Below are 27034 nucleotides of genomic sequence, written 5' to 3'. Positions count from 1 at the left end.
TTGCTGAATCCCAGACAGGGTGAAGACACTGAGGAAGAGGGAAAGTTTGTGTGGGTTTTTTTCTTTTTTTTTCCCTGAGGACTAGAGTAAAAACATTAGATTAACATACATCTGTGTGTGTGTGTGTGTGTGTGTGTGTGTGTGTGTGTGTGTGTGTGTGTATAATGTCTTCTAGGGGGAACTTGAACGGCAGCTTTTGCAAGCAAACCCAATTCTGGAATCATTTGGAAATGCGAAGACTGTGAAAAATGATAACTCATCTCGTTTTGTAAGTTTAAAGGCACCAGAAACTTTTAATTTGTCAGCTTTCTAACTAAATGGTTAAGCAAATGAATTGATATTCTTCCTAGATTTTAAGAAGAGGTTATTAAATACAGTAAAATTTTCCAGGACCCACATTATGAAAAGAAAAGAGCAATCTGAAAGTAGTTTTAATTGTATTTATTATATAGAAATATATAATTATATATCATTATATGGACATGTAACTATATAACTTCTGTGAACTTATTTCTTTGTATTTGATGTTATGAGTTTGGTGTTGAGATAAAATGAGGCATGTTGAGTTGTAGCATTGCAACAGGCATAATAAATGTGCAGTAAATGAAGCTGGCATTAGATAAAGTAAACTCCTTTTTGTGTCTTGCTGTTTCTATGGGATATGGACTTCAGATTAATTAGTTACTACTGTTACTTCTCTCTAAATTTTTTTCTTAGCTATTAATTCCTTGAAAGCTTTTCCTGTCCCCCTCAGTTTGATTAGCTCTTGCATTTACCTGAGGGTATTGTACTGTTATCCATGGGACTTTAGTGTTCAATTATTCCTACATAGGTTATTCAATTTGATTCTGTTTTTTTTTTCCTCCATCCTCTAAAATACTGATAAAAATCAAGAAGGCTAGGATAGAAGAGACTTGGATTCTAACAATTCTTTGGAAATTTTTGGGACTCTCATATCATTGTGCTATACCTTTTAAAACTGAGCATATAAAGTCATGGTGTGCATGTTAATTTTCTGATCGTACGATTTCTGGGGTTAGTGGCAGGACCAGATTCATCTGTCACAGTTTACCCAGCAAACACAAGGTAGCCAGAAAATCCTGTTTCTCAGGCTACCATAACTGACTGGGTGCGTTAGAGAACAGAAATTTATATTTCCACAGTTCTGGAGGGTAGAAATCTTCGATCAGTGTGTCAGCATGATTGTTTTCCCCTGAGGCCTCACTGCTTGGCTTGTAGCTGGTTATCTTCTCCCTGTGTCTTGTTGTGATCTTCCCTCTCTATCTGAGACCTAATCACCTCTTTACAGGGACACCAGTCTGCTAATTAGGGCCCACCCTCATGACTTCATTTTAGCAATTCCTTCTTTAAATTCCGTCTTTCCAGACATAGTCACATCCTGAGGTATTGGGAATTAGGATTTCAGTATATGACCTTTGTCAGGAGGGACATCTCTCCCATTACTTCCACTCAGAGGTAGTGGAAGTGCAAGAGGTTTTCTAAGTTATGTAAGAAGTCAAGATCTTTTGCTTGGAATACTCTTTGTTCTTAGTAAGATAATATTTGAAGATTCACTTAACCCAAGTTTAGTTAGTAATTATTTTAGCTTCCTGTGTACAAAAGTGAGGTAAAGAATACACCTATATCAAAAAAAATATATATATATATATATATACCTGTATCAGGAGGAGACAGGTCTGTGACTTTGGATTTATAAAAGGTCCAAGGAAACCAAGCTTCTTTTAGAGTTCCTGTCATTCCTAGGATAGTCTCTGTTGAATGTGAGCCCCAATTAAATCTTGGATTCTTCCTACTGAAAAGCCCCGTGTTTAGTGAATATGACAGGGGATAGGAGAAGCAGTGAGCTCCCTGCTTTGGTATGCAATTCTCCACAAAGATTTGCAATGACTACTTCATGGAAAATCCTTAATTTTACCACATAAATTAAGTTACCCATCTATTCTGACTTTCCCCCGCTAAACCACACTCTAAATTCAGGGGAAACATTTCATCTTGTGTCCAGTTGTCTCATTTTTGCCTGGAAAAGATAAATCGCTATTAAACTATCATCATTTGTGTTCTTTGGTAAAAATGTAATGATTCTGTTATTAAATGGTAAGGATTTCTCTACCTGCCAGGGTATGTTTTCACTCATTGTTTTTGTATTTGGGACAGATATTATTCTGTTTTATTTATCTATTGCCATGTAATAAATGACCCTAAAACCAAGTGGCTTAAAACATTTATTATCTCACAGTTTCTGTGTGTCAGAAATTGAGTAGCAGCTTAGCTAGGTGGTTCTGGCTCAGGGTCTCTTATAATTACGATGTGGTTGGTTAGAGCTGTAGTCATGTGAAGGCCTGACTAATGCCAAAGGACCCTTTCCCAAGCTCACTCAGATAGCCTTTGGCAAGAGGCCTCAGTTCTTCACAACTGTTGGCTGGAGGCTGTGGCTCCTCACCACATTGGCATCTCCACAGGCTGCTTGAGTATCCCTGGGATATGGCTGCTGGCTTCTCAGAGCAGGTGATCCAAGAGAAAGCAAGAAAAAACCCACTCGGTGTCTTTCGTAGCCTAGCTTTGGAAGTCACCTACTATTCCTCTGTTGTGTTCTGTGGGTTACACCAAGCAACCCTGGCAGAACGTAGGAGGGGATTACGCAAGGGCATGGATACCAGAGATGGGTATCCTTGACCCCATCTTGGAGACCAGTTACCACAAGTCCTTAGAAAGATCTCCATCATTCACATCTTGGTCTTAATGTAATTGGCATTTCTCTAGATGAGTCTAAATTGGGGGTCCACAGGGTAGTTGGTGGAATGTGGAGACATTTTTGTGTGTTCAGCTGTGGGGAAAGGTAGTGTTGTGCTGCTGGCTTCTGGCCAAGAGAGGCCAAGGATACTGCTAAACATTCCACAATACGTAGGACTGGGAATGACCTAGCCACAAATGTCAGTTATGTTGAGGTTGCAAAACCCTGCTCTAGACTGTTCACTTGAAATTACAACCCAAGCTAAGGTAATCACTTTCTGTACTGTATTTGCAAAGTAATATTCAAGTTTCCTTAATGCTTATTATGCGTCCTATTCCAAATGTTGTTATAAATAATTTTGGTAGGAACCTGTCTCACATCCTGCTAGTAGAAGAATTTCAAAGATTGTTTTTTAGCCATTCTCAAGCAACACATAGAGAAGGAGTAAGAACCAGTCATCTGATCTAAATTCTCAGCAAGCCCTGTTTCAGCTGAGATAGCACCTTTCAAAGTGCTTGCACTACTATATAAAAAACTTCTAAAGGCGGTATTTATAGAAAGCTGTATGGAAAAAATACACAAAGACTGATCTTTGTTTTCATAGGAAAAAAATTTTTGATTAAGGCAGTATTCTTAAACATAGTTATTCATTCAACCAAGAAACAAAGGTATCTTCAAATTGTTGACTTTGAGCTTTTTAATTCTTAAAAGATCAGTGCTTATTGATATGTATAGTATTTTTTGGAAATGGTAGCTTTCTACTATTATAAGGCATTAACTGCACAATACTAAAACAAGTAATTGAGTTTAGTAGTTTCATAAAAACTAATAACACTGATTGAATAATGTTCAGTTAAAATATCCCTTTAGTATTTCTCTGTGGGTGTTGCTAACACTTTGGTCCTCCAAGGGTTTGAAAGTAACCAATATTGACTCATGTTTTCGATTATATTGCTGGTAATTTTGATTTTTTTTGTTTGTTTGTGCAGTTCAATTAATTATTAAGCATCTGCCAGGGATTTAGCTCAGTGCCACTGCACCTGCCTGGCAAGTGCAAGATCCTAAATTTGATTCCTAGTAACAAGAAAGAAATATTATTAAGCATCTATTCTTTGCCAAGTAACAGTACTGCTTTATTGACATCTCCATTTGGATATGTCATAGATTTCTCAAATTTAACATATCTTAAATGGAAATTTTTCTTCTACTTTCAAAATTTATTCCTTTTTGGCTTTTTTTGCCATTAAGTTTATTGGTACATTTTAGGTATAAAATACAATTACATTCATCATTGGGATCTTGTACCTTTACATGACATATCTTGGTTATTTTTTTCCCCATTCCCCTGCCCTCCATTCACCCCCTCCACCCTTCCCTATTTACAGAGATTTTGTTTACATTTTTTTCTTTTCTCATATTTTTTCTTTTCCCTTTTTTCCTTTTCCCTACCCCTCCCACTTCTCCTACTCCTTTAGACATTTTCTTCCTATTACACAGTATCAGTGGTACATTTTTTAAATTACAATATCAAGATTTAGAGGACATTACCACAGATTTTACAGAATTTAAAAGGATATAGGAAGCATATTACAAAAATCTTTTTTGAAATAAATTTGACAACTTCTATGAAGTACCTTGGAAGACAAATTAATGAAACTGACTCTGGAAGAAATACAAAATTTGAATAGCACCTATTAAAGTATATTCCTAGCTTGAAAACCTACCTATATGGCAACAACAGACTCATATACATTTTAACTAATAAATTATATCAAACCTTTAAAGCAGAAAAAAGAAGGAACACTTCTCCTCTCTTGTAGGAAATCAACATTGTGCTAATACTAAAACTGGATAAAGATAATAGAAGAAAAAAGTATGAACATAGATAAAAATTTGTTTAACAAAACAGACTATTAGAAGTCTGATCTGGCAGTATGTACAAAGTGGTTTTATTATAGGGATGGCAGTGTTGATTCAGCATTGGAAGGTCCACCCCCATAAGTCATCAGAGGAAAGGAAAAAGCCATATAATCCTATCAGTAGTTACAGAAAAAGTATTGGACTAAATTCTACAGCTGTTCATGGTAAAAGCTATCAGGAGACTAGAAGTAGAACAGAACCTTCACAACAAATAAAAGACATGTACTCCATACTTCCAGCAAAAATGCCTATATGAATGAAGAAGATACAGTGCTCTCTCCCTAAGGTGGGGAACAAGGGCAGATATGCCTACTCCTCATCTGTCCATTAAACTTTGAAACATAGGCCCAAACCAAAATACTCTGGCAATAAAAAGAAACAAATAGCATAGAATTGACAAGGTAGAAGTAAAATCTTTATATGTAGATGAAATGATCATCTACAGAGAAAACACTAAGAAATCTCTAGGAGCCCCTAGAAGTTGTATTTGAATTTAGCAGGGTTAGAAAACACAAGGTGTATATAAAACTTCAGGTCTATGTGTACTTGCTATAAATGAAGAATTGGATATTGAAATTTAAAAGTTATGTAGGAGTACAGAGGACCCAGAAAAGTAAAAAAAAAAATAACAGTGTTGGAAGACATTTATTACCTAATTTTAAGACTTCCTCTAAAGCTACAGTAATCAAGGCAGTGTTGGCATAAGGAAAGACATATAGATCAATGGAATAAAATAGAGAATCTAGAAATAGAACCACACACATATGGTCCACTGATTTTTGAAAGATTATTTAACATTAACATTTTATAGAACATAAACTGAAGAGCAGAGGAAAAGATAATGTTTTCAACAAATGGTACTAGAACACCTAGTATCCATATGTAAAAAAATTAACCTCGACCCTTTATTTCCATACATAAAAATAACTTGAAAGGATCTATGAATCTAAATATGAAAGACTAAAACTATAAAACTTTAAGAAGAAATTATAAGGGAAAATGTTCATAAATTTAGGGTAGGCAAAAATTTCCTAGGATAAAAAACATGGTGTATAAAAGAAAAATATCAGGCCAGGGATTTAGTTCAGTGGTTCTGCTGCCTGCCTCGCAAGCGGAAGATCCCAAGTTTGATCCCTAGTACCAAAAACCAAAAATTGATAAATGAGATTCCATCAAAATTTAGAACTTTAAAAGACATCATTAAGAAAATGAAAAGTAGTCCTTAAACAGAACATATTTATAATACATATAACCTATGACCAAAATATATAAAGAACTCTTACAGCTCATTAATAGACAACCCAATTAAAAAGTAGACGCAAGAAGGTGATAAATAGTACAGCACAAGGAAAGGTGTGCAACACTAGAATCAGAAAAATACTAGTACAATAACAAGATTGTATTATACACTCATTAGGGAGATGAACTTAAATGTTTTAAAAGAACAAATGTCAGCGTAGGTGTGAACCAGTTAGAACTTTCTAATACTGCTAATGTGAATGTAAAATGATAAAACCATTTTGGAAAACAATATAGAAATTTCTTGTATTACTGTTAAGAACCAACAGTTCTGTTAAGTTTTTACTTAAGAGAAATGAAAACACATGTTCACAATAGATTTGTGCATACGAGTTGAGTATCCCTTATCTGAAATTCTTGGGACTAGAAGTGTTTCAGATTTTGGGTTGAAATCCACTTGCTCTGCAAAGAGGATAGCTATTCTTGCTTTTTTAGGGGTCCCTATTGCATGGAGTATTATTTTCCACCCTTCAACTTTCAGTCTGTGAGTTTCTTTTTGAATTAAGTGTGTTTCTTGTATACAGCATATTGCTGGATCTTACTTCTTGACCCATTCTACCAGTCTGTTTCTTTTGATTGTTGAATTGAGACTGTTGACATTGATGGTCATAACTGATACATATTGACTTATTGTCATGACTTTTTCTTTTTGTTGGATTCTCCCCTTTTGTGTTTAATTTGTCACATCCAATGCTTTAATTCTGCTGGGCTTCCTGGGGTTGTGATCCCCATTGTCTTTTCCTAGGATATTGTCTAAAAATTTTTGGAGTGTTGGTTTGGAATTCACAAAGTTCCTAAGGTGCTCTTTTTGTCATGAAAGTATCTTATTTCTCCATCAATTTTGAAAGATAGTTTTTTAGGGTACATCAGTCTGGGTTGGAGGCTGTTTTCCTTTAGGGCTTGAAATACATCACTCCAAGCTCTTCTTGCCTTGAGGGTTTATGTTAAGTCTGCTGTGATTCCAATGGGCTTTCCTTTGTATATGATCTGTTTCTTTTCTCTCACTGCTTATAGAACGTTGTTCTTCTGTTGGGTTTCTGGAATCTTAAGCTTTTTTTTTTTTTTTTTTTTTGACACCGGGGATTGAAGTCGGGTCCTTCAGTTTGAGAGGTAGGTGATGGAACCACTGAGCTAAATCCCTGGCTAAGGGGTTTCTGGAATCTTAACAATTATATGCCTATGTGTAGATTTTTTTTGATCAAGGCTAGTTGGAGTCCTATATGCCTCACTTATCTGTATGTCAAGTTTTTTTCCCTGCTTGGGAAGTTTTCTGCCGTAACTTCTGTGCACAGTTTTTTTATGTCATCCGCACTCTCTCCTGTTTCATTGACTCCAATCAGTCTTATGTTATTCTTCTTTGCATTGTCTAGCAGCTGCTGGATTGATTTCTTGTGGTCCCTTACAATTTTGAAGCAATTTTTCTTTTCCTGGTCACTAATTGCAATCTTATCGTCTATGTCTGAAATTCTGTTCTCACATTGGTTCATTCTGCTGTGTAGACTTTCAGTGGAGTTTTTAATCTCCTGGAAATCTGTTTGCATCTGTTTTATGAATTCCATTTGTTTCCTATGTTGGGATTCCATCATGTTCCTGAGCTCCTCTCTAGATTTATTAATCATGTCTTGCACTATGAGCACAATCTCTGCTGTTATCTGAGAAATTATTTCTGATTTCATTTTTTCAAAATCCTCTTTTGTTGCCAGTTCTGGGATTCCAGGTGGTTGAGTATCAGAGTGTTCCATCTCGTTTCCCTTTGGGGTTGCCTTAGGTGATCTGGAAGTCTAGTTTTGAGACTTGTTTATGTGTCTTCTCATTTCAACAGATGCACCCTGCTGTGCCTTTGTTGAGGCAACTTTTTGCTCACCCAGTGATCTTCAATTCTCAGCAAGCCACCGAGCAGCCTGTTCCCTGCTGCTCACCAGTACACTAATTCCTAGGTTTAGAAAGGTGGCCTTCTGGATTCCTGAGCTGACCTTTTGTCTGGGTGGGCTTCTGGCTGGGGCCTGTGCACACTTGGGATGGTATCTAGGTGTGCCTCTGGCTAGGGCCCCTATGTAGCTGTTGTCTGGGAGGCCCTTTTGCTGGGGGTTGTGCATCCCAGTTCCTGTTGTGTGAGCAAACTTCTGGCTAGGGTGTCACGCATTTACCAATGGTATCGGGGTGAACCTCTAGCTGTTGTTTGTGTGCCCGTGCAGCTCTTCCAGGTGGCCCCTTGGCTTGGGCCAGTGTGACCCAGCCTCTGGGGTCAGGGAGGAGCCCTTCCTGGGGTCTGCTTGCAGCCACACTACTCTGATCCACACTGCTGCTCCCCCAACTAAGGGGGTCTGGTGTTCCTTTATTGCAGAGATTTTCTTCACTTTTCTGGTGGGCTTTACTTTTTATCAAGGAGCCTCAGAGGGGCCCTCTTTCTGTTGTTCACTTCTGCTCTATCAATGCTCAGAACAATGTCCTTCATGACCCCTGCAACTCTGGGGAGTGGATCCAGGTAATGCCTCGGCACAGCCATCGGGGGCATAGGGGGTGCTGGCACCCACACAGCTCACCTCCTCTGTGCTGGGGCTGCCTCTGGGGCAGTGGTATGGTGGCCCGAGAGGCCCACCTCCTCTGCCTAGTTATGTCTTGTGTCAATAAATGGTACTATCAAATTACCCAGTTGCTTCAGCTTAAAACAAAGGTAAAAACCTATGAAGACAAAATACCTGGGAATCATTCTTGATTTGGCCTTTTTCCATGGCCTGTGTCCAGGTTGACAAGTGAATCCTGTGGGTTAAAATTCCAGAATATGTTTCATATCTATCCACATTTCTCCCTCTCTTGCTCCTAACTACCCAGTTATTCCAAAACCCTATTTATGTGTTTTCCTCTGTTACTCCCTATTCCAGTGTCACGTATATTTTCCTCATTTTACTTATCACAGTCAGTAGCTAATTACTTTGCTTATTTTTCTTTCCCCCTATGAAAATGTAGAATCTCCTACACTAGGAACCTTTCTGCCTTTTTCTCAGTGTCCTGGCACCCAGAAGTACGTAGTAGGCATATTCATGGGATTCCTTTAGTTAAAATGTGGTAGCCCACTCTGTGCCAGACATTCTAGGCCTGGAGCATGTGTCAGTGGGCACAACCCAGGTTGGCAGTCTCATCGAGCTCACCTTCTTTCTGGATTTAACTCTTCAGTGTTTTTCATGACATGCCTTCAGACACAGATGCACTTACCCTGTGCTAGGCCCTCTGAGAATGTGCATGCCCCAGTTTTGAGCACAGATAAAAGTCGTGTGTGAGACAGTGACAGTGGCTTTCGACAGCTGGGCCTTGGTTGGAGTTGGTGTCATACTGAAAGGAGTAATGCAGTCTTAAAAAAAATGACTTGTGTGTACAGTGAGATCTCATGTAGTCATTATTTATAAAGCCACATGCTTGCAGTGAAGATATTTGAAACTATAAACTCCATAAGCTTTAGAAGCCATTTGGTTCTGTTTCTTTGATCTGATATAGAAGACTAATTTCCTGAAGAATATCATTTCTTTCAAAGATGCTAGCATATGTTTTGTGTTACAGGAGGATTCTTTAGGAGAGCATTATCCGTATGAAAATAATCATTCACAGTTAGTCCAGTTCTCTGTTTATGAGAAGTAAAATGTTTTCCAGATGGAGTGGATTTATGTCAAAATGAATCCCTCATAATGAAACTTAAAAAACAGGGACTTCAATTTCAAAATGATTGTTTGGATCAGGAGATACATCTCCCCTCAGAAAGTTTCAGCAAAAATCACTTTCTCCATTTGTACAAATCTCCCCCACACTTTTTTCCAAACTGACCTATGCCGATTTGATAGTTGCCAAGTATCATGTGCCTTTTGGTAGATAATTAGCCTCCTGTAGTTAGAGCTGGGTAAAGGTTGTAGGCATCCTCCCTCTAATTTGACTTCCAAATTACAATGAAAGCAAGTAGAAATTCTGTACTCTCACCTGTTTATTAGCCAGCAGGCACCAAAAGCATTGTGTAAGGTGAACACAGCCCAACTCTTAAGTACTCTGCCCAAAACTGTCCCTGAAAGATCTACCAAGGGAGGGGACAATAGCAGAGGCAGAATTCAGTCTGGGCCACACAACCAGCATCCTCCAACGGCTGCACAGCCATTTTCGAGCCAAACCAGCATGAGTGGTCCCAGCGGCTCGGCCTCCTGGGCCTCGGAAGGAACTGTGGACAGTCTGGATATTTCTAATCAGTCCGTGTCTCTTAACACCACTCATATTATCCTGGTAATTTCTACTATCCATTACACTAAGTAACAGGCCCATTTAGTTTACATGAAAACTCATTTTACTAATAACAAAGCCTCTGGTGTGGTTTGGAGATTAAGAGAGCTGAAGCATTTAAGGTAGCCATCTGGCCTTTGGATTAAATGCAAGCTAATGACTCCTAGAAAGGGTTTTCTCATGTAGGGCAAGTGCTGCCTCTAGAATGAAGATGAAAACTAAACCAAATCCATACAAGATATCCTAGCTATGCCAAAGTGTTTTAAAAGTCAGTTATAGCTCATGGAACCACTTTAGGAAAAGAAAAAATATTTTCAGAATATAAAACAAACGTGCATTGCCCCTATATTAAGTTGCTAAGTAATAATTAGCCTAGGTTTAATTACTACAAATATATTTTAACTGTTCCAGAAAATTGATATCGATTTGAAACAAATGAAATTTCTGAAACTGAATTAGGTAATTTTCTTTTATGGTATCACAATACCAAATATGTCCTTTTGCACCTTTTAAATGAGATATTTAACAGTTTATGTTTTAGAGCTAGGACTATAGCTCAGTGGCAGAGCACTTGCCTAACATGAGTCTCCGGATTCAATCCCTAGTAACACAAAAGTAAGTAAATAATTTTTAAGAATTTTTGTTTTACACAGAGAGGGAATTCTTAGTGTCTTTGCTATTCAGAACACTTAGAGTAGTTCAGTTCTTGGATTGGTACAATCAAAATATGTAACTATAATTAATATATATTTATTTTTCATATTCTTGGGTTTTTTTCTTTGTTGTTTTCATTGTCAAGATTCCTGTTGAGGACCCCTAGTACCACAATCTGACCTTTGTGGAAATCAAATGAGTGGGCATTTTCAGCACAAGTATTTTTGCATAATGTTGAAAAGATAAGAAGGTTCACTTAAAAGTAAAACTCTCCATTTGTTTTCCAGTTTAGTCTATGTTTGTATTTTCTTAAAAATACTAGTTCTAAAAGAGTTGTTTTTTTTTTTAATGGTACCGGGGATCGAACTCAGGACCTTGTGCTTATAAGGCAGGTACAGTGCCACTGAGCTAAATCCCCAGCCAGGCCTAAGAGTATGTATTTTATATGTGAGAAACTTTTTAACTTTCAGATTTTATTCCCTGCCCCACCTCACTCCTGAGGAAGAATGAAGTCACCTTTGCTTAACTACACAAGTACCTGGCCATCTCACACTGAAGTTCTGTCATGTCCTAATAACCTGCTTCTCACCTAGTTTCCTAGGGTGTTCAGCATTAAGAGGACTATTTGGGGCCAGGGATTTAGCTCAGTGGTTTCACTGCCTGCTATGCAAGCACAAGGACCTGAGTTCAATTCCCGGTACCAAAAAAAAAAAAAAGGACTTATTAAATCCCAGAGTATTTGAGGGGATTCAATAAAGTATTTCTGTTTGATCCTGAGAGACCATTTTATCATATTGTCAAAATGGCTCTATCTTGCAAAATGCAATATCTGAGCATGAACACCATTTAGCTTAGAGAGCTGATAATTTTTCAAGGTTTTTGTTTGTTAAAGGGTTTTCAAAATAGATTAAATTCTAGAGCTTTGGCTTATGATGAAGATTTATTAGTTACTATGTATGCTGTTGTCAGAGATGTTATTTTTTTGGGGGGGGGTTCATAGAGAAGAAATGGGAAGGAACCCTCAGACCCATTCTCCCTCTTCCCCTGCTATAGCTCCAGCAGCCCCACCCCTTTCCTCAGAGTGGCTCCTCTTCCATGTCCCTCTGCCTGACTCTTGTCCCTTAACCCAGTGATATTTCCTGGCTTTCACTATAATGGCTAGAGCATTATAATGCCTATGGACCCAGTTCTGAAAAAGGAAATTTGGCTGGTGAAATTAGAGTACTGTATTACACTTCGGAAACTTTGCTTATTTATCCAAGTAGGTGATCGCATGTCTAAATTATTTTGGAGTATTTCTTCATAGGTTACCTATTCAGCAGGCCAAGACCTTAATTTTCTTCCATTTCTTCTTTGTGTCTAACATTCTTTTCTATTTTGTAATCTCTCATGAAATTAAGGAAAAAATAAATATAAATATAAAAGGGATGATTCCTAAGTTCAAAGTTATTTGTGTGATAACATTGTCTTACTGCCCAAATAAGGAATTTCTTTTGTTTGATGGATTTTTGACCTTCCAGTTTATCTTGAGATGGTAAAGAAAAAGGAGTAGGACATAGTATAAGGAGTTGGAAGCTTCAACAGCATATTGAGAATGCTCAGTGAAGAAGTCAGACATGTTGGTGAAAGCTGTAAGTTTGTATTACTGGATATAACAAATTTTTTAAGTGAAATATTTTCTTTCTTGGTACCAGGGATCGAACTCGGGACCTTGGGGAGTAAAATATTTTCTTAAGTAAGATTTAGGTGATACCATATGATTTCAATTAACCTTTCTGTGGTGTTAAAATGAAAAGTTTGAGAAAGTGTTTGCTTGGGCAGTTCTGTTAGTAATGTAACCTTTATAGCTTTGGAATAATAACATTGCCTTTTGACTACTGTCTCTTGAAATAGCAGTTCTTAATTAACTCAGTGAGGTATTGTATAGATGATACAGCTGTTTTAAATTATAAAGAATTTTAACCCTCACAATATCAGGATTCAATTTTAGTTTTTGAGTTTCTTTTTTAAACAGTTCTAACTGTACATATGGTCCAATAGTTTAACTTTATTCCTTCTTAGGGGGTCTACCTAAGAACAAAGGCAAACTATGCTTATTTTTAAAATAGAATAAATTTATTCTCTTGTAATTACCATATGAGTCCACTGGGCCATTATATGAGCCTTAGATACAATAGGAAGTTATTAGTGATCTTATTTTTTTCCATATCTTGAAACATTTTGTTTTTTAATCAAAGGAACTAGTTCATCATTTTTGTCATTTATTACCTACCAACTATGCTAAAAAAAAGGATTAAAATAATAAAAATAGAAGAATTGACTAGAGGATGCTTAAGTAATTATTGTATCAGCCTGTAGCTTGCTTATTGAGGTACCCAAAATAAAAGAAGAGTAGAGACACATTTTTTTGTTGTTGTTGGTTTTTTGAGACAGAGTCTCACTATGTAGCTCAGTCTGGCTTTGAATTTACAGCGATCCTCCTGCCTCAGCCTCCCAAGTGCTGGGATTATAGGGATGTGCCACCATGCCCGGCTTAGGGACAGATTTTTGAAGTCTACTTTTAGCTTTCAGTGATCATTGACAAATTAGAAATTTCCATTTTCTACCCATAATGGTAAGGAAATTGGCAGAGGAAAACATTTCACAGGTACAGTATTAGACAAATCAAAAGATGAATGCATAGGGGTTGATAATACTGTGGAACTCTACTAATGGCGGTGAAATCGAGTCTATTAGCAAAGTCTCAGGTTGAGTCTTCAGATGATAGCCTACAATTTTCTCAAACTCAGGAATAAGATATATTTCTAAGGACAGAAAAAAAACCCCATGGCATTAGCATACAGTTAGTCAATCAATAGGAGGGTTTCTTTATTCAGTATTTTGCAACAAGAATCTAGACCATTTGTTTCACTCTATTTTCATCTTGTATGATGTGTGTGTATTAAAATGTGTGTGATATGGTTCAGAAGTAGACAAACACTGAAAGGTGGATATACGAAAGTTATTAGAAGGAAAGAGATGATATAGAAGTGAAAAAATTTGTTGGATTGACCATTCTAATAGGTGTTTATGAACTAAAAATTATAGTGTTTCACAGTTACAGAACAAAAAAGGCTTTTTCTCTTCTCAAAATTATGAACTGTTAAAGTTTTTAAATATATAAGTACTGCATTCTGAAAAAGCAAGAGTATTATTGTAATAAGTGAGAACCTATTGGTAGAAGCAGAACAGGTGCCTACAGCTGTTACTTTGAATAGCTAGCTGTTAGCCCAGAATGTTGTATCTCTTGAAAATAATGACTATAGATTTCTCTACAACTTAGAAGTTGAAATAAGGTTGCAGTGTTTCAAGAATCACTGCTCTTTAGAGTAGTTTAATTATAAGGAAACTTAAAAATAAGACAGAAGTTACCTTTAAATTATGATTTAACTTGAAACAAGTAATGCACTTAATCAACCGTCAGACCGCTTCATTCATGTGGTACTGTCTCTCTGCACCTTCCCTCCTCTGGGTTCCTATAGTGTCCCACCAGCTATGTTGTTCTTCAGGTGTGAAAGAGCTCGAGTTTGGTGTCCTACTTAAATTTAGGGGCAGCAGGTCAGCATCTCTCAATGCTGTTACATTATTTGCATAAGGGTTATTTCTTCAAAAGTAATACTTATATGATGTCACAAGAGCCTGCCCTTATAAAAAGGAGGAAACGTGCTCTCCCATTATTTAAAAAAAAAAAAATTCCAAGGGCTGTGGATATATCTCAGTGGTCGAATGTTTACCGTTGTACAAAACATGTACAGGACCCCAGGACCACAAAAAAAACAAAAATAGAAATCCAAACAAAACTTAAAACTTGCCCCACTATCCAAAGAAGCACAATGTCCAAAACTATCCAGAGAAGCAGATTATCATTTTGTTCTGTGACTCCTAATTAACAGGTTCTCCAGAAGAAAATACTAAATGCTCTGTACTGATGATCAGCAGCCTCCTGATGATGGATTTGCATTGCAGTCTGCATTGGAATGTACATCAGTATCTCATTAAGTTTGGTGACATAAGATCAGTTTTCTCCAGGTTAGGGGGCATAGCAGGTGTTGGTGACTGACACCCTTCTACCTTCTCAGGGAGTCCCAGTGTCATATATATATTCTGTTGTCATATACTCAGTCATATGCGTTAAACCCATATTCAAAGTATCTTCAGTTTTGATATTTACTTTGGTGTTTTATTATGTCAAATTTATGTCTGGACATGACTCTAAGCGATGGTCATGGTCTGTTTGCCATGAAACACCTTTGCTTCTCACAGGAATTGTGCTTTTAACTCCTTCTGTGGGGTTTGGTGGCCTCAGGAGCAGACCCTTAGTGGAAGGCACATCTGTTGGAATGATGGCATGGGCCTTTTGTGTGGCAGACTGCCGTGTGTTTCTCAGTATGGAGAAAAGCTTTTAGACACTAGGAAGTAGAGTGTTTATATTTAGGGGCCAGGGTTAGAAGGGCACTTAGATGTGGTGAAGGAGCAGTAGGGGAGCTCTTTTTTTTCAAGAATCAGTTATTTTTGTTTTTTATCCCTTCCTTCTCTCTCCCCTCCCTCCATCCCTTGATCCCATTTCCTGCTGAGAAGCATCTGTCTCCCTACTTTCTATCATCTATCTTTTTCTTTATTAATATCTACTCATATTACATTAAGACAAAAAAATTAAAGAATATAGTTTAGAAACTTCTGTGGTAGCTTCCCCAAACTGACTTTTTTTACTTACAGTAGCTATTTAAGCACTGGAAAACAAACATACGTGGAAGAGTGAGAAGGGTTCTGAGCCAGGGATTTAGCTCAGTGGTTCCGCCGCCCGCCTCACAAGCACAAGGTCCTGATTTCGATCCCCGGTACCAGAAAAAAAGAAAGAGTGAGAAGGGTTCTAACACAATAGGTAAAAGAATAGACAAGGGGCCTGGAAGTGTAAGAAGTGTGTGAATCTAATGAGTTTTACTTTAATCAGAAAGGAGCATGTTTAGTATATTTGTGTAGATGTTGAATTTTTTTTTTTTTTTAGTATCAGGGATCGAACTCGGGACCTTGCACTTGTGAGGCAGGTGCCAGAACCACTGAGCTAAATCCCTGGCCCTAGATGTTGAACTATATTTTAAACATTGGACCTACCTAGGGAGCCCTAAGATTATTCTCTTAATTTTTTTTCTAATTTTCCATACATTAAATTTCACCCTTCACAGTTCATTGAGTGTAGATAAATGTATATGGTCAATTTTCTCTTCCTACTCCTAACCCTGAAATCACTGATCTATCTTCTGCCCCTATAATCTTGTTTTTGGCATGTCAAAGAAAGAATCATCCTGTATTCATGTTTTACATCTAGCTTCTTTCACACACATCACAGTGCTTTTTAAATCCATCCATGTTGTCGAGTTTGTTCCTTTGTATTGCTCCACAGTATCCCATTTTATAACTATGCCACAGTTTCTTTATTCATTCACCAGTTCATGGAATTTCTGTTGCTTCCTGTTTGGGCTATTAAAGTGGCTACAGATATTTATGTGCAATTCTGTGGACTCATGCTTTCCTTTCTCTTAGATAACTACCTAGGAGTGGGATTGTTAGGTCATGTGGTACCTGTGTTTAACTTTTTAAAAACTGGCAAACTATTTTCCAAAGTGGCTGTACCATCTTGCATTCTCCCCAAGTTGTAGGAGAAGTCTGGTTCTTCTATATCCTTGCTGGTCTTTCTTGAAAATTGTAGCCATTCTAGTGGCTATTAGGGCTATCTCATTGTGGCTGTTTTAATTTTGATTTCCTTGATAACTCATGATATTGACCTTTTTTTCCCTCTTCTGGGAATTGAGCCTGAGACCTTTATAATAACCTGCATCCCTTGCCCCTTTTTTAAACTTTTTTTTTTTTGAGACAAGGTCTTGCTTTGTGTTCAGGCTGGCCCTGAACTCACTTTGTAGCCCAGGCTGGCCTCAAACTCATGGCGATCCTCCTGCCTCGCCTCCCCGAGTGCTGGGATTACAGGCGTGCGCCACCACACCCAGCCCCTTTTTTACATTTTTGAGACAGGGTCTCATTAAGTTGCCCAGGCTGCCTTGAGCATTTTCTATATACTATTGACCATTTATATATCTTCTTTGACAAGGTATCCATTCAAACCTTTTAGTCAGTTTCTTATTGGGTTATCTTACTGTTGTGTGTGCTTTACAAATATTCTCTCTTACTCTGTGGCTTTGCATTTTCTTTACCATGTCTTTTGAAGAGTAGAAGTTTTAATTTTGATGAAGCCAGCTTATGAAGTTTTAATGTTATGGTTTATGGCCTTTGAATTCTAAGAAATCCTCATCTAATTTAAGATCAGAAAGATTTCCTCCTGTTTGAGAAGTTTTATAGCTTTAGTCTGTGGTCTGTTTCAAGTTAATGTTTGTATATTGTATAAGGATCTAGATCCTTTTTGTTTTGTTTTGCATATTTTTCAAAACCCATAGTTACCTTGGCACCTTTTTTGAAAGTAAATTAGCCTTACATGTGTAGTTTATTTCTAGACTTTGTTCTGTTCCATCAACCTGTATCTCAATGCTTATACTGATACCACACTGTGATAATACATTTCTAGTTTTTTGAAATCAAGTAGTGGGAGTCCTCCAGCTCTGATCTTTCTCAAAACTAACCTTGGTATTTGTTATGACTATGGTCTATTTATGTTTGTTTTCTCTTTTTTCCTTCAATGGATTTCTATTTCCCTAGGAAATTACCTGTACTATTCAGATTTTCAGAATCTTATCAGAAGACTAGATAGTGTTCCTTTAAAGCTGTTAAAATCTCTCCTATCTCAGGTTATTTAGAAAAGCTTTTTAAAGGTTCTAAATGACTAGTGCTTACTACTTTCCTTCAGTTGACAATTTCTAGTTTTACTATGCTATGGTCTGGGAAGGTAGTCTATCCTGCTATGCTTTTTCTCCCTTTTTATTTGAGGCAAAGTATAGATCCATTTTTGTAGCAATTCATAGATGCTTGGCAGGGCACTTTGTGTTACTATCTGTGTCCCTATTCATTTTTGGCTTTTTTCTTTTTATTTTCAGGGCAAGTTTATTCGGATCAACTTTGATGTAACTGGCTATATTGTTGGGGCCAACATTGAAACATGTATCCTTTTTCATAGTTGCATGCCCCAAGAGGACGGTTCAGTCTCCCTCCAGCCTCACAGCAGCCTTTGGTGACATCGCTCCGGTTATCCAGGTGGTAAAACTTAGACCCATGGGCACAGTTACATGTGCAGATACCTTCAGCTATTGAATATTGACTCCACAGAGGTGTAGATATTTCTGTTGTTCTTAAAACTAGGCCATAACATGCAGGTCTGGGGAGATGGGGAGTCCTACAGCATTTGTGTGGTTATAGGACATTTAGATGAACATTACCCACAACTGTTCTTCAGCTACTGTCTTTAGCTACTTTCTTGTTGCTGAGACAAAGTAGCTAACATCCACAACTCTAAGGAGAAAAGGTCTACTTTGGTTCACACTTTGTAGAGCTTTCAGTCCATATTCAGCTGCTCCAAGGCAGAGTGGCATGGCAGAGGAGAAACAAAACAGCTCATGGCAGGGCAGCAGGAAGCAGAGCAATCAAGGGAAGAGGGAAGGAGACAGATCCTTGTAGACCACACTCCCAGTGACCTGGGCTTCACCTTCCAACATCACATTGAGCTATAAACTCATCAGTGGACCAATCCACTGATGAGCATCACACCTCCATGGTTCAGTCACCTCCCCAGCACGCCTGCTATGATAGCATGAGGCTTTGGGGGACATCCAGACATAAACTATAACAGCAACTGTTGTGTTTGCCCATGTTTTACCATCTGCTTCTGATGTTGTAAGTTAAGCATGTACTCAGTAAAACAAGTCTTAAAAATTATAGTTAAAGTAATTTCAGTTAGTATTAATATGTTAGAGGAAAAAAATAAAATGCCAAATCTGGAGACTCCTAAGAAATGTCACATGCCAAAAAAAAAAAAAAAAAAGAAAATACCACATGCATAGACTGGCCTTAAGAAATAACAAGTACATATAAAACAAATTTGATTAGAGATGTAATAAAACAGAAGGATTCTGCATGATAATGTCTTAGCTAGAAAGCATACAGGGGACAGTTCTCTGATGAATAATCTCCAGTGATAGAAATATGTTGTTTGAATCACTTAGGTGAGGGATATGGTGAAAATTTTTTGTTAATTTGGGGATAGTATTTTATGTCTAAATACTTTCAAAGCTGGGGGGCGCAGAAACACTTGAAAATGACAGAGGAATGAATCTACAGTTTTAACTTTCATCATAAAAGCCTGTCACAGTATCATTCAAATGAATGTGTTTTTCACTACATATGGAGGATATGCTTAAAATTCAGGCTATCTGGCACATACAGAATTCATTCCTTTTGTGGCCCCAGGGAAGGCTGCAGTCATCTTGCAAAGTGGTGGACCAGATTCTGTGAGAGCCCGTGTGCCTGTCAGCCCTTAGACACTCCTGGGCATCCAGACCATCTCAGAGTGAGCCTGGAATACTCACACAGGTGGGTGCGCACTGCACCACTGTTCCCTGGGAAGACCAGGCAGGGGTGTGGCAGCAGGCTGTAGATGCTGACCTCAGTGCTTCTTGTGCACAGTGAAGGGAGGGCCGGGAGTCAGTCTAATCACAGCTTTCATGTCACTGTAGGCACCTCTTGGCGTTCAGGGAAGGAATCTGAGGTGTGCTGAATGTGGAGGAGCGAGCACAAGGCTTTCAGAAAGGGGCTCTCATGGTAGCAGAGCAGTCAGGCTCATGCACTGAAGTCAAACCAAGGTTTTTCATCCCTTGCACTCAGTAGCTGTGTTATTTTGACTAATTTCCTTATGCCTTGGTTTTCTTCTTTGTAAAATTTTGTTAATTTGGGCATTATAGGGCTTCTCTTGCCTTAGCAGCTGTATATCTTTAATAGATAGCATCTTACAGTTCCTTGTATAGTACTATGTTCTTCAAATGTCACCTAAATTGGGTTGAAGGGGATGGTCCCTCCTAGCCAGTGATTGTAGATTAGTGAGAAGCGTAAGTTGCATATATTTTCTTTTTTTCCACATACAAAGGACAATTCTATAGAATGGTTCATTATAACACAATTGATAACCAGGCATGATGGCACACACCTGTAACCTCAGCACTTGGGAAGCTGAGGCAGGAGGACTGCCATAAGTTTGAGGCCAGCCTGGACCACACAGCAAGACCCTGTATCAAAGAAAGAAAACATTTTCAAATTAAATTTGTATAGACACTGAAAAAAGACTTCCTTATGATGAACTTAGTCCTTAACCATCTGCTCAGACCTTCTGGAAAAGTCTCGTGCTGTTCGTCAAGCAAAAGATGAACGTACTTTTCATATCTTTTACCAGTTGCTATCTGGGGCAGGAGAACACCTGAAGTGTAAGTGACAAGGGCGTTTAGTATTTATGTTCAATTGAATCTCTTTTTAATATTGAAAATTTTTATACAAACCTCCCAAATCTCTAGCTGTTCAAATCATGAAAATGAAATAGAAGTTCCATGCCATAAAGTAAGTACCTTGTCTTAAGTGACAGGTTGTTACATATCTTTTGTACTTTTCTTTAAAAAAATTTAAAGTAGAAGACAAATGATGTATTTTTGTATGATTCTGCTTGAACATTTACAAATGGAAAAGAAAAAAAGTAGAATAAATATTTTTTATTCCTAGATTTACAACTAAATACATATTATGCTTCCACTAGTCGCTAGAAAGAGCACTAAAGAGCCAGCGGTGGATATCTATTTATCTGTCTATCTGTCTGGCCATCTATCATGAATCACAAGGACTGGAAGCTTAGGTTAGGCAAGGTAAAAGGTTGAATTGTGGGAGTGAGAATTTTGCTGAGTCAAATATATGAGAGCAAAAAGGTGTACAACTTTTCAGTCTCTTCTGAGTCTCAAATTCAGTGTTGTTTCTTTACGGTTATTATATATACCACCTAGATATTAAAGTAAATGCATATGCAGTAAAGGTTTTGTCATCTGAAGTCTAGGCTTTGGCTAACTACAGGCATCTGTTAAACCACTGAACCCAGAAATTAACTAGAGAAAGACCTTTCAAAGGAAGAAAGGTAATAAGCAAACAGTTATTCTGAAGGAGAGGCTTAAAATTCCAGCACTGTAAAAGAAATAAAACCCTCAAGCTTTCAGACAAGCAATAACTCTGCAATAGGAATGAATCAAAAAAGGGTGATGAAAGTGTTGAGAGGGACATAAAAAGTGAACGGACCATACCTAATAGAAGTTATATATTTAAGAATTAGGGGATGGAGTTGGGCATGGAAGTACATGCCTATAATCCTAGCACTCTGAGAGGCTAAGGCAGAAGGATTTCAAGTTCAAGCCCACCCTGGGCAACCTACCAACTTAGTGAGGCCCTATCTCAAAAGTTTAAAAAGGGCTGAGGATGTAGTTCAGGGCAAAGACCCTGGGTCAATCCCCAGTCCACTTCTCAAAAAAAACAAAACAAAACTCTGCAGGAGAACTAGTGAGCTAGTTACAGGAAAAGCTTGGAGCACATCTGCATATCTATTAGAGAAAAATAGCCCTTTCTGTTTTAATCCCTCCTGAGAAGCACCCTTGTGCATCATTTAGCACACTTGTCAAAAGAGAAAATTCTTCCTAGTTTCTCCCGAGCCAGCAGTTCCTAGTGGCATCCATTGCAGTCTGTCTTCATGTGACCTGTTCCTCATCACTAAAGACTAGGAACCACTAGCCACCTGGCTTGGGGATTAAGGGTGTAGCTCAGAGGTAGAAAGAGTACATAGCCTGCACAGGCCCCGCATCACACACACACACACACACACACACACACACACACACACACAGTCATGGCTTAAACAAACTGGCTAGAGATGTGTTTGGCCCATTTCCTCACATAATGTTTGATGTGAACCACTTGATAGGAATATAGAATATGAATCTCAAAAACTTTCCCTCTAAAGATGCCTAAAATATTTTTTTGATGCCTAGAATATTTTAATCTGAAAGCAATAAAGTTATCTGGAAAATTCCCATCATTCTCTAGCTGTTGAAGTTGAAATATAATGTTGTACAAACTACTGTCCTACGAACTCCTTTTAAAGTTTTTACATTTTTCGCATCTTCATGGGAAATTGTGTATGGTTGTGTGTTTCTGTGAATTTATATAAAGAAGGAAAAGTCTGCTGCTGATGGGAGGTGGCGAACACCCGGTGTTCTGTGAGATGTTAGCAGTCTGAATTGGGGTTGCTTTAGTGTGTTTATGAATATTTACTAAATCTCACCACATTATGTTTCCATTTAGCTGATTTACTCCTTGAAGGATTTAATAACTACAGATTTCTCTCCAATGGCTATATTCCTATCCCGGGCCAGCAAGACAAGGATAACTTTCAGGAGACCATGGAAGCAATGCACATAATGGGCTTCTCTCACGAAGAGATTCTGTGTATGTGTGATTTCTCCAAGATTCTGATCCTCACTTTGATAAGCCTTATACATTTGGGGTAAATAACCTAAACTAGAAAATGATTGGGAAACTAATTAGAAATGTCTTTACTTTTATGAAATGCTGAAGGTGATGTATCTTACTAAAAAGTTTTAGATAGCTGTTATATCACAAACTAATTAGAATATATCTCTACTGCAGTTGGATCAAATGTTTTTATTCTTTTTTTTTTCTTTTCATCAATATGAAGCCATGCTTAAAGTAGTATCTTCAGTGCTACAGTTTGGAAATATTTCTTTCAAAAAGGAGAGAAATACTGATCAAGCTTCCATGCCAGAGAATACAGGTAAACTGATAAATATTAATTTTATTTTCTATTTCAGTACCTTCTGGTGTTCTCCAAGAGCATGTTGCCATACAAGTATTTTCCCAGGGACTCTTTTTCGGTTTGTTTTTTGTTTTTGTTGTTGTTTTTGTTTGAAGCAAGGTCTCCCTTTGTAGTTCAGGCTGGCCCTGTGAATTCACTATGTAGTCCAGACTGGCCTCAAACTCAAAGTGATCCTCCCACCTCAGCCTCCCAAGTGCTGGGATTACAGGCATGCACCACCACAGCTGGCTTCCCCAGGGACTCTTGTAGAGTGGGAGACTTCTGTGCCTATGTGAGGATCCACCTGCTTCCCCAGATAAGGGAAGACAAAGCAGGGCAACTGGCTGCTCCCTGCCTTTGCATGGGGGAGGCATCAGGAATGGAGGGAGGAACCCTCAGCTGTAGGAGAACACACAGATCACCTAGAAGGGAGCTGTCAGAGGACAGGCCCAGTGTTGCCAAATACACAGCTGGTCCCCAGCTTAGAGTGGTTTAACAACCTTTCAACTTTCTGATGGTGTGAAAGCATACCCGTGCCATGTGTGCTTCTCTTTCAATGCAGTATTCAGTAAACTGCATGAGTTATTCAACACTTTATTGCAAAACGGTCTTCATGTTCTGCCCAACTTTGGGCTAATTTAAGTGTTCTGAGCATGTTAAAGGGAGGCTAGGCTAAGCCACAAGGTTCAGTATGTTAGGAGTACTAAATGTGTTTTGATTTAGGATATTTTTCAATTTACGGTGAGTTTATTGGGACGTAACCCCATCATAAGTTGAGCAGCTGTAGTTGATTTTGCAAAAAGATGGAAATCTAGATTTTAATATGAAATCTTGTTTTTGAATGTTGAAAAAGTATTTAAATTTAGACTGTTCAGGAGGGAAAGTATGTGAAGCAAAAAAAAAAAAAAAAAAGCCACAGGAACTGTCACTGCTTCTTATCATCTGAGAAGAAGAAAAGTGAGGAATTACTGTATCACCTAGAATGCTCAACTGTCTGAATAAGTTTCCTTGCTTCCCAGGGACATCCACACTCACTGTGGCCTCTGAGAGCTGACAGTCATGTTCCTGCCCTTGGAGTAACCCTTTTTTGTAAACAACTTGAGGCTTGGTGACAGTTTAACTCTGTGTGTCTCTTCTAAGGGACCTGCCTGTCCCCTGCTCCAGTCATCATTTTCTGACCCTTAAATGCAGTGTCTGTCATTGAGTCAAAGTAGCTAGATTGGCACATGGGCCTACACCCATCATATGGCTTTCACACAGTTAAATCAGACTAAAATGCAATACTTTAAGATTTAGATAAGACATGCATTACTATAGTTAGGCTCTAAAATTTTTAAATGACCTCCAGGTAGAGGAGGACCAGGTCTCTACTACAGGTCAAGGAGGGTAGACGCTGACCCACGTCTCTTACAACCTAAAATGGGTATATTATTAATCTGGAAGTGTAGAAGGTGGTTTTCATCAGACCTAAATCTTTATCTGACTTCAGGGCTTTTATTTAGTTTATTTCTTACTACAGCATGCAGATTGCTAGGGTTTTTCAAGCGTTGATTGAGTTGTGATGAGATCTTGAGTAGCAATGCAGTACTTAGGGGGCTTTCCCGCTCAGTTGCACAGAAGCTCTGCCATCTGCTTGGGATGAATGTGATGGAGTTCACTCGGGCCATACTCACTCCCCGGATCAAGGTCGGCCGAGACTATGTGCAGAAAGCCCAGACCAAAGAACAAGTAAGTTCAACGTGAATTGTTATCACAGGTTTGTTTGAATAATAAGCCAGGGTCTTTTGATCTTCTGATTGACAAACTAAATCAGTGAAAATCCTAATACATGGATGTTTCCTAGTACTAAATGAGTATTTTTTGAAGTATATTTATTTTTACTTTCCCAAGAATTTTAAAAAGTAATTTTTTGGAGTAAATTGGAAACATCTCTGCTTGTCTTGGGTGGACAGATAATCTAACAGACAAACACGCAGAAAGGTGGCCGCCTGGCTTCTGCTGGGTAATGCAGCATCAAGAGCAGAGGGTCATCCTGACCACCTAGTTGTGGGCTGTTTTAAGAAAGACACTCATGGCTCTGGCCAGGAATATCCAGGAATATTGAGAGGGCACACTTGGTGGCAAAGTGCAGTTGACCCAGCTGATGAGACAGTGCCACTCAGAACCCCATGGACACAGGGAAGGGGTTATTCTTCCTAGGATCCTCTTAAGTGATCATTCCCACTTCTCATTTAACTGAACTAATAATGCTATCTATTGATAAGTTGAGACCTGTCTAAGCAGTAATTGCCATTTCAGGGTTTTTGAGTACTATATAACATCAAACCCTATATAACAGCTATTCATGCTTTGTTAAGATTGTTTCCAGGATAAAAGGTTGATGTTATCTAATTATAGGCAGATTTTGCAGTAGAAGCATTGGCAAAAGCTACCTATGAGCGGCTCTTTCGCTGGCTCGTTCACCGGATCAATAAGGCTCTGGATAGAACCAAACGTCAGGGAGCATCTTTCATTGGAATCCTGGATATTGCTGGATTTGAAATTTTTGAGGTATTCCTCTTCCTCTTCTTCTCTCCTGCTCTTCTTTCTTTCTGTTTCTTCTTTTTAACAAATGTTAAGGTTCATTATATACCAGATCCAGTGCCAGTTACTGGGAAAGTAATGACAAATGAGCAGATAAGATCCCTGTCATTGTAGTACAGAGTCAGACACTGAAAGGCAAAACCCACTGAGTTCATGAATTTGGGAATAATGCAGTGAAAGATGCTATGATCAAAAGAACTAGGAAGGCCATGTGTATTTAGGGAAGGCACCTACTGTGGTGATAGTTGAGCATTCTTGAAGGATGAGAAAGGATTTGGTGGTAGATTGTATCATTGATCTGACTAGATTTGTCCAAACATTTATTCAAGGTCACATATGGCAGCGGTCAACATACCTGCTGTCAATTTGCAGAGAAACTGATAAAATTTAATCTCCGAAAAATATTATAAATACAAATACTGATAGACTATCTATAGAGATATAACTTCTGTCTTCCTTGATGGACAAATTATGTATTAGGCACAAATATCAAATACTTCTTGTGATTAATGTCTTTAGCCACTTGAATATTGAATCATGTTGTTTTAAAATAGCCTCACAAACACAAGGTCCCAAGTTCAATCCCTGGTACCAAAAAATAATAATAATAACCCCTTTAAGGGGCCGGGGATATAGCTCAGTGGCACCGCGCCTGTCTGGCAAGCACAAGGTTCTGAGTTCGATCCCTGGTTCCGCAAAAAAAATCCAAAATTTAATATGCTAAGTCGTATAGTAAAAACTGACCTAGTACCAGGATAAGCAGTTGCATCTACTGAGCTTGCCACTCATGCTGTAAGATTGCTTTAATGTCTACTGATTTGTAAATAACAAGAAATCTTGAAAGGTGACTGGATACAACCAGATATAATGAAAGAAAGACTCCCATTTCCAACTGCAACAAAAACAGATGGAATATCGAAAAGTAAATTTAAGTCAGGCGTAGTGGCACACACCTGTAATCCCTGCACTCAGGAGGCCGAGGCAGGTGTATTGCTGTGAGTTTGAGGCCAGCCTGTCTGCATAGTGAGACCCTGTCTCCGAAAGTTAATTAAAGAAGGAATGAGCAAATAAATTTAAGGAAAGTCGCAAGTTGGAGTCCAGCCCAGGCAACTTAGTGACTTAGCAAGACTCTGTCTACAAAGAAAAAAGATTTGGGGATGTAGCTCATTGTGAAGGCCCTAGGTTCAATCCCCAGTACCACACACACACACACACACACGCACAAAAGAAGGAATGGGCAACTTTAGATAAAGGCGACTTTACAGTGCTGCTGCAAAGAACAATGAAGAGATGTTCCCTGTTCTTGATGAAAAAAGTTAGCATCATAAAGATATAAACCTTCAAAATATTTATCTATAAATTGAACATAGTTGTTTAAAACTAATTAGTAGGAATTTTAAGGGATGGAGGGGACTAAGCAAACTTGTTCTAAATTTAATTTGAAAAATTTAAAAAGGAATAGACAATAAAATACTAGAAAGGAGTATTTATAAAGAAAACACTAAAAGAAATGTGGCTTTATAGGACTATACAGAGACAAAGATGCATGTAAATTTTAAAATGCACATTTGTTATGAGAAAGGAAAGCCTTAATGTCCACCATTCAGATAATGGTTCAGTTAGCTCATGTTTGTATACAGTGAATATCACACACCCATAGAAAGAATGAGGTAGCTTTATATACTAATATAGAAAGACTC

The 27034-nt window shown here is 38.1% G+C and overlaps 1 protein-coding gene across 13 annotated transcripts in view; it reads left to right on the top strand.

Moving 5' to 3' along the window:
• The window catches only part of Myh10 (myosin heavy chain 10), a 151468-nt gene that overhangs the window by 64757 nt on the left and 59677 nt on the right, over window positions 1–27034 (top strand). For all 13 annotated transcript variants that reach the window (XM_021238035.2, XM_004857505.4, XM_021238036.2 and 10 more), the window contains 7 exons: window positions 176–268; window positions 17962–18025; window positions 20236–20334; window positions 22241–22384; window positions 22635–22730; window positions 24361–24479; window positions 25149–25301. In XM_021238035.2, the coding sequence (XP_021093694.1) occupies window positions 176–268; window positions 17962–18025; window positions 20236–20334; window positions 22241–22384; window positions 22635–22730; window positions 24361–24479; window positions 25149–25301 (768 nt within the window). The remainder of the gene's footprint in view (window positions 1–175; window positions 269–17961; window positions 18026–20235; window positions 20335–22240; window positions 22385–22634; window positions 22731–24360; window positions 24480–25148; window positions 25302–27034) is intronic.

Source organism: Heterocephalus glaber, unplaced genomic scaffold, assembly GCF_053883595.1.
Source record: "Heterocephalus glaber isolate CG9 unplaced genomic scaffold, H.glaber_assembly_v1.0 deba00001564, whole genome shotgun sequence".
NCBI lineage: Eukaryota > Metazoa > Chordata > Mammalia > Rodentia > Bathyergidae > Heterocephalus > Heterocephalus glaber.
This window is presented reverse-complemented; position numbering and strand designations above follow the sequence as displayed.